Below are 8044 nucleotides of genomic sequence, written 5' to 3'. Positions count from 1 at the left end.
CTATTGTGCATTATTATCTCGCAGCCATCGGCAATATTCGCTCCACATTAGAGTTGTACAATGCTTCTGGAAAACGTTGTGTCTTAGGGAAAGTCATCTTCTTCTATCTTGCATTCTGTTTTTTGCATCATGATGCTTTACAACGATGTGATAGGCTGGACTAATTCCCAGTATAACTGCTTTGTGGTGCAAGCAAGTTTTAGTGCATCTGCTCAGAAAGTTACTAGATCACAGCATCTAGCCTACATGTGGCAGAATCTGCGAAAGCTGAGCAAAAAAACAAAACAAATCTGCAATATTATTTGCAACTAATCAGATGTGCTCTTAAGTTCTCTGACAATTGGCACGAAATTCGAATAAGGTTGGTTGGTTTGGTTGGTTTATGGGGTTTACCGTCCCAAAGCGACTAAGGCTATGAGAGACGCCGTAGTGGAGGGCTGCGGAAATTTCGACCACCAAGGCGCGCTGTAGCTTTCTTGGGCGATATTTGCAAAAATGGCCCACTCCAACACTGCACAGCATGCTGCCACGATTGGTTTCATAGGCAGGAGGGTTTAGTGCGGCTACCCAGCCCATTCGTGTAACGGCATTCATATGACCTCCAAGATTAGACAATGTGACAAGGCAAGGCAAGTTTAGCAAACTCTGCCTTGATACCCGATCTCGGAGGCCATGCTCATAGCTCTCGCCCTTCTCATTTACCGAGGTGTCACATCAATAGTAAAAGGCAATTTTCCTACGAGTATGGCATGATGGTCATGGAGTAAATGTACTAACTTCGTGTTGCGTGTCCCTCAGTGGCGATTAGTATTGAGTCATTTGACAGCTATAGCTATGACTCCACAAGTTATAGTAGCGTCTCTGGTAGTGCTTCGCTCTCTCACATTCTTACAAGTAACAAATATTTTAAAAAGCTGCACACTGGCAGCAGAACAAGCAGCACACTGTTCCTATTTGATTTGGTTTTGAATACTAATCACGCACCCTCAAAATTAGTGGCTTTTTATATGCAAAAGCTACACCGTAGTCTATGAGGCACCCCATAGTGAAGGGCTCCAGGTCAATTTAAATCACCTGGGATTCTTTACCATGTGCTGAAATGTCAGCACACAAACATTTTTGACATTTTTATTTGCACTGCAATCCCGTTGCCGCAAACTCAGCTTTGTAGCAGAATGTCATATACACAGAGCAACAGCCGCAGATCACTCCGAGAATCACCTTGTAGCAGGTACCTATATGTACAGCTAGAAGCAATACGAGAGGGAACACGGGAGTGCGTGGCCTCCGCACTTCGAAAAGGTTTGGTTTGGTTTATGGGGTTTAACGTCCCAAAGCGACTAAGGCTATGAGAGACGCCGTAGAGGAGGGCTCCGGAAATTTCGACCACCTGGGGTTCTTTAACGTGCACTGACATCGCACAGTACACGGGCCTCTAGAATTTCTCCTCCAAAGAAATTCCAGCCGCCGCGGCCGGGATCGAACCCGCGTCTTTCGGGTCAGCAGCCGAGCACCATAACCGCTGAGCTACCGCGGCGGCCCGCACTTCGAAAAGTGCACCAAAGTGGCACCAAGGGAACGCTCTGAAAGAGCAGCTAGCCATGCTTACTTTAAATGCACCTTAACTGTCTTGTCCGTCGGCAGCGGCGTTTACAATTGTAGAGCGCAAAGGCCACATGCTCCAGTGTTCTCTCTCATACTGCTTCTAGCTGTAAAGGTCTTCTGGGTAACATTCACAAGCCTATTATATCAAATGTGCTGACAAGCACTGCTCTCAGCATGGAATCCGTGCAAAATGACAATGCAAGACAAAGGATTACACAAATCCTTTTATTAAAGTAACAAGAGAAGACTCAGTTGACTCGGACACAATACAAATTATAATTAAAGCATCTTGAGCTAGCTGTTAGTAAAACAAGACCACATCTCACCAATGTAACACAAAAAAATTTAATCTCTCACTCAGCCACAGTGTGTGTGCATAGCTTATAATGTCCAAGAGTGCAACTTTGTTCTGGCATTCCCTAGTCGCAAAACAAAAATACGCAAGGCTCTTGTCATGGCGAGAACTCGGAAAAATGATATGGATAAATACCGTTATCCCGAGTGTCAACGCCATAAACTCAAGGGAGTAAGACATACTGCGTGGAACCTCATCAGCACAAGCTTGCAGAGGTTGACAGGGGTCTGTCGCACGGCCAGCTCTGAATGGCAGTTCACAGGCATTTTCAGAGACCGTTCCCATAACAATCTAGAGGTTCACCAACAGTAACTGGTACTAATTTAAATAACTTGCAACATGCACTGTTTTACACAGTGCGATACGTAAATCGTTGGGCCAAACATTGCTTCCGACCCTGACAAATTTGTGTGAATGAAGTTTTTGTCACAACACAAGCTAGTAAAAGTGAAAATACACTGCACATTTCTAAAAATAAAAAAAAAAAGATCTATGTACATATCCCCCCAATGCAGCACCTCTCACCACTGAACTACTACAACCCTCCTTTTTCAGTCTTTCGAACAACCTCGCAGTGGTAGGTATCAATGAGAACAGGGTGCCTTGTCAAACGGCATCGCCAGGCAGTTGCCCCAACAGACCAGCCAGCCGGGAATTGAAGTAGTATTCATATTATGCAGAGCTGGCACCACCTGACCTTGTTCATCGTCGTTTCTGCGCCCAGAAGTACCTGTTGTTGGGCTAGTTGGTTCGTAATAAATTTGAATGGTGCAAGGGAACCAACACGGGAAGACAGAGAGATAGAGTGCTCTTTCTATCTTTGCCTTCCCGTGTTGGTTCCCTTGCACCATTCAAATTTATTCTGTGCCCAGTTTTGAGAGAGGACTTGTCTCCTGGTTAAGCATTTTACAGGAAGGAGGCTTGAAAGAAATTCTAATCGTGCACAGGAAAGATCTGGTATTGAAACTACATGAATGTAAAGGCTTCAGGAAAAACAATTCCCTTAAAATCCCTGCATTTTACACAGTGACAAGCGATTTCGCTGCATCGTCATGCAGCACTCCAGCCTTTCTTTCAGGAACCCTGCATTACGACTGACTCGCTCAAATCGGTCGCAGACCACCACATTGTGATGCAGCATTCTTATGCAACAGTCGCCAATACTGTAACCATGCAAGCCAATCCAACGCCAGCTTTCACGCGTAATGCACCAGAGCTGTGAATCGAACAACCATGATCTTCCTGGCACATCAGCAAATGGGACACTGGCAGGGCAGGAAAGCAACACACCAGAGATGGCTATGCTCTTGCGCACAGCTGCCTTACCCTCCTTTGCATCTGAACGTTCATTTTTCTCAGTCACATATTGTTTGGAAGCTGCACAGCTGTGTGTCAATTGCATTTTTTTTTTTAGTTGCCATAAGCATTACAAATACCTTTGCTGCTTTAGTGAAGCAGTTTCCTACAAGCGGCAGCTTTACCTCCACCTAGAAATGTAGCATGCAACAGCAAAATGGATTTATCTTCAAATTTATTACTGTCATCGTCGTTTTTGTATCTCCTCTGGCACTGTTAGTTGATAGCCCTAGCCTTTAGGGAGAGAAAAGGAAAGGAAAAAAAACACTCCGCAATATTTATCCCGTTGCTACTTCGGTGGTGCCACTCTTTGTCAGCAACAAAACCCTGGGCATCGAGGTGGCTGCCTTGGCAACGGGGAATAGAGCAGGTCCTAGCTGGGCCGACAGGAGACGACGTTGGCTTCGCCACTGCGGCCCTCGGCCTCCCCTTCGTCGGACTCCAAGAGCCCGGGAACACGGTAGCCCATGTTCATGAGCATCACTTCTAGCGGGTCGGCATTCATGCGCCGCTGGTTGGCCACGGCTGCGTCCTCAGAATCGATCACTTCCCGATCTTCTTTCTTCCCATCCTGTGTGGAAAAATTAAATTGTAAACTGCAAATAGTGGAAATTAGCATCATCATCATTGTAAACTTTTTCCTCTGCCGCGATCTCCCGCTATCCACATCGGCATCAGTATCGCCAGCTCTAGCCTTTTGTTGCTTTTGTGGCGTGTTAGCATGCTCGCCGTAGTTGTGGTGGTTGTGGCTTTCACATGCTGCAGCCGAGTGTTGCAGTTTTAGCACGATGGGCAAGCACCTTAATAGCTACATGGGTGGGAGTTAGCTCTCGGAACACGGCAAGCGTGCAGCGGGAAGGAAATTTGACGTGGCCGAGGGGAGCGTCCAATGATAATGCCACCGAAAGAATGCAGTGAGAAACACAAGCTGCAAAAAGCGCGTTTTCCGAGGCAAGCCATGCGAGTTTCCCGAACTGGAAGAAGAGCTGCTCTGCTATGTGATGGAAGTGCGGAACAACGGCTACACGTTGACAGCGGACATGCTGCGCGGCTTCTTTTGGGATGAGTGTGCACCAGAGCATAGCACCAGCTCAGAGTTGAAATACTCCGCGAGTGACAATTGGACGCAGAATAAATGTCACTCATTCCCTGATTGGTGTGTTCTTACTTAAAAAAAATTTTTTTCGCACGTCGCGTGCATGGGCCGCACCCTGAAAATTGGCCCTCGAATCTGGAAAAAAAAGTGCGGCCCTTACACGCGTTTATAAAAACTGGACTGCCACTGGCAATCTCAGAAAAGCATTAACCTTTTTAGACACTTACAAAATTGGGTGCTATCGGTCACAGAAATTCTGTGGATTTGTGTTCCCAGAAAAAAAAAGAAAAAAGAAAAGAGTCATTGCTGTGCTGCCTCACGGTCAAGCCACCTGATAATGTTGGATGGAGCTGATGGAGTACGCTCATTCCCACACATCTTCACACATTCCAGACTTCAAAATAAATTTTTTCCCGCACACCAGCATCCTGCAAACTTTTGTAGCCGATAGCACATTGCTAACTCGCAGCTCTCTCTCAAACTGCTACATGTGGCGGTGATTTCTTTCTTTCAGACAAACTTCGCTCTTCTTTCAGCCCAGATGCTTTTCTGTATTAGCCAGTCAACTCAGTAATTCCTGTACATACTCGCGTAACAAGCCCACTTTTCTTCCAGAGAAGCTGATGTCAATTGGGGGGAAAAGTTTCTTCAGCAGATTTTCTGGGGGGACCCGAAATTTCATATCACATGCCTGCCTGCCTGTCCGCATGTCCATCATCAACAAAAGCACGGGGTCAGACGCGTATGTATCGCAAGTGTTTAGCATCGTTCACTATGAAAGGTGTTTGCCGATTTTGTGACATAGCCCTTCCCTCATAGCATTTCAATGTGGAGGATGTTTTATAGCGTTCTGGTTTAACTGCTAAGTTCCTCTCCAATGCTCAAGCTCTTGCCACCTTTCTAAGCATATAGTGGCTTACTCAGCTGCGCGCCGAGCAAGCCACCGTTGCCAGTGCTTCTGTCAAGGGTTCACACACAAACACACAACGTCGACACTTCGACAAACGCTGCATAGATGCGCAAGGCCGCAGGCAAGCACTCACCTCTGGCCTTGGGCTCCATAGTCGCACTACGGGGTCGATTCCACTAGTGGCAAGGAGACAGGTGCTAGGGTGCGGTTGCAAGCAGTTGACGATCGAGTCGTCACCACGCATCACTCGAATAAGATTGGTGCTGTGCTTGTCCCACACGAAGAATGAACCATCGTCCGATCCTGCCACCACGTACTGACCCGCACTGCAAGCCACAAAACAGGAACAAGTCGGTCACACGAAACAATCAAGACCGGCGAAATCACGCACATCTCTTCCCTTGTTGCTGCCAACCATGCACAAACAGGACAGGAAACAAAGATGGGACAAGACATATCTGGTGAACGAGGAGTGCACTTTAAAGTTGTTGCTTTGTCGCAACTGATACCGAACCAGAGACAAGGGAAGGACCTAATGAAAGAATGCACGACACAAAATGATCTTACAGTCGAACCCTGTTATAGCAAAGAGGCAAAAATTCATATAATAAAATTTCGTAAAAAAAAGAAACGCACTCAAGAGCAGCACAGTTTTGTCATTGAAGGGACAGCATCTCAGGCGACTCTTACTTGAGTTTTAGAGCTCTTTCGTGGGCACCCATGGCATGTCCACTATCAGTTAGGTAGGCTTCCCCACACAGCGCCAACTAGGGTGCCTTTTCCGCACTACAGCCGTGTTGTAAAAGATAGCAGGTCAGAGCGAAAGCTATCGCCATTTTGGCCACCTCTGTGACAGTTGACATAAGTGCAGGATAGGTACTGCAAGGCTACAGCCGTACAAGCAGCTGCTTCCAGGGCACTTTCGATTGGTCCTGGCTGCCTGGCTTTTGTGGTGCTGTTGGCCAGTGCACGATAAGAACACTGCTGCGAGATAAAAGCGCAAACTTTGGCATAAATGCTTGCTGCACCACCCCTGGTCATTTGTGTAGCGCAGCAAAGCCTGCCGCCTGCCACTGGAGCAGGCATTGCTTGGCACAGGCAAGTTCGATATGCCATTTTATGCTCAACCACATCTGATAAACATGAAGTAAATATTGCATGCATCGGCTAAAAATAGTTCGGAGGACTTCAATATAGCCAATAAATTATAACATCAGTGTTTGTTATAGTGAGGTTCGACTGCCGCTTTCCTGCAACCCTTCCATTGCGTCTGTCATCCTCTTGCAGAAGTGATTGTATATCTCTTTTGGTGAATGTGCTTCAAGATTTTTAAGCTTACCATTAAGTCTTGTTTATCCCTTTGTTCCTCCATGCAACCTCATATAAACAATAGCAAAAGTATGCTACATCAGCTAGCCCCATCACTTTCCCCGGCTCCGTTCTCTGAGTGAAGGTCAGAATTTTCTATAGCCACAGCAACTTTTAAAAAAGAATGTGGCATTGTGATGTACTATCGCGCTCATTATGAGTTGCAACGCGCGGTCATCGACCGGGGCTCGTTCCGTGGTGTGCCTCCTCCAAACAGTCTCTCGGAATTCTGGGAGAAACTGCTGTTCCAGGAAACAACAGCACCCCCGCTCAGGAAAAAGTTTATCCCAGAATTCCGAGCGACTGTTTGGAGGAGGCACACCACGGAACGAGCCCCGGTCGATGACCGCGCGTTGCAACTCATATTGAGCGCTATAGTACATAGTATGGCCTATAACAAGTAAAAAAAAGTGATCAATTCGCTCTTGCTCTGCATTATACTGGCTGTCATGGTAAGCCCAGTTAGTGGAAAGACTGCCAGTGAGGCGGTGGTCCTGGGCGCAAACCCCGGCGGGCCTGGATGATTTTTTCTTCAACTATGAAGTTTCTGTGGAAGCTGCATAGCTTTTCTTTGCAACTGCATGGCTGCGCTTGGGTGGATGCTGACAAGTAATTTACTCACTTATTTAATAACGTAACACATCACAAAGCATGGTAGACTTTTACTTTGGTGTACTGTTATATCACACGACGGATTTTATCCTTGGTGCTAGTCGAGCAGCGGCCAGAATATGTTACGCTCACAGCTCTATCAATTCTGAATGTTTTATTAACTTTGCAGACTTCTCTGCATGTGCCACGCTTACGGCACCCCTTCTGACATCACATGAGTCGGCGGTGAACGTGCAACTACTACGTACCTGCCAAAGAAGTTGGCCTCTTTGATGTCTGTGGTGGTGTTGCAGTGACCACAGAATCGGGACTCGTAGTCAAAGGCCAGGGCACGCCATGCCTTTTCTTGCTCCGAGATCTGTGGCTGCCTCTTGTGTTTGGGGCTCGAGTTGGCGCTGCCATTGGAGCTTTGAGATTCGGACCGGCTCCCTTCCTCGGAGTCTGCGCCAGCCAGGGGACACGAATTCACACACTTATGGGGACATTCTCGGGTCAAGAAAACCATCCACTTAGGCACTAAAAAGTGAATCATGAATGCAACCGGACTTGCAAGTGGGTGAAGAGACCTAAACTTTACTAGCACGGTAACATTTTGTGCTTACCAGCAAGTCTGAGTACAAAGCCACTGAAACTGTCAACAAGCAAAAAACTGCATATTTCATTATCACCATCATCATGGCCTTGGGGCAAAGCGTGTGGCGTTCAAGTAAAACGGTGCGGGCCATTGAAGAAGAGAAGGCAC

At 46.9% G+C, this 8044-nt stretch overlaps 1 protein-coding gene across 2 annotated transcripts in view; it reads right to left on the bottom strand.

Moving 5' to 3' along the window:
* Nucleotides 1-1816: 1816 nt before the first annotated feature.
* adp (WD and tetratricopeptide repeats 1) overlaps nucleotides 1817-8044 on the bottom strand; it is a 21400-nt gene continuing 15172 nt past the window's right edge. For both annotated transcript variants that reach the window (XM_089571987.1, XM_089571988.1), the window contains exons 13-15: nucleotides 7551-7743; nucleotides 5456-5648; nucleotides 1817-3887 (exon numbers count right to left, since the gene is read on the bottom strand). In XM_089571987.1, coding sequence (XP_089428113.1) covers nucleotides 3690-3887; nucleotides 5456-5648; nucleotides 7551-7743 — 584 coding nt within the window. In that variant the 3' untranslated portion in view covers nucleotides 1817-3689. The remainder of the gene's footprint in view (nucleotides 3888-5455; nucleotides 5649-7550; nucleotides 7744-8044) is intronic.

Source organism: Amblyomma mixtum, chromosome 2 (assembly GCF_055824585.1).
Source record: "Amblyomma mixtum isolate Tamu chromosome 2, ASM5582458v1, whole genome shotgun sequence".
In the NCBI taxonomy this organism is placed as follows: domain Eukaryota; kingdom Metazoa; phylum Arthropoda; class Arachnida; order Ixodida; family Ixodidae; genus Amblyomma; species Amblyomma mixtum.
The sequence above is the reverse complement of the archived record's forward strand: the minus strand, read 5'-3'. Positions and strand labels throughout refer to the sequence as shown.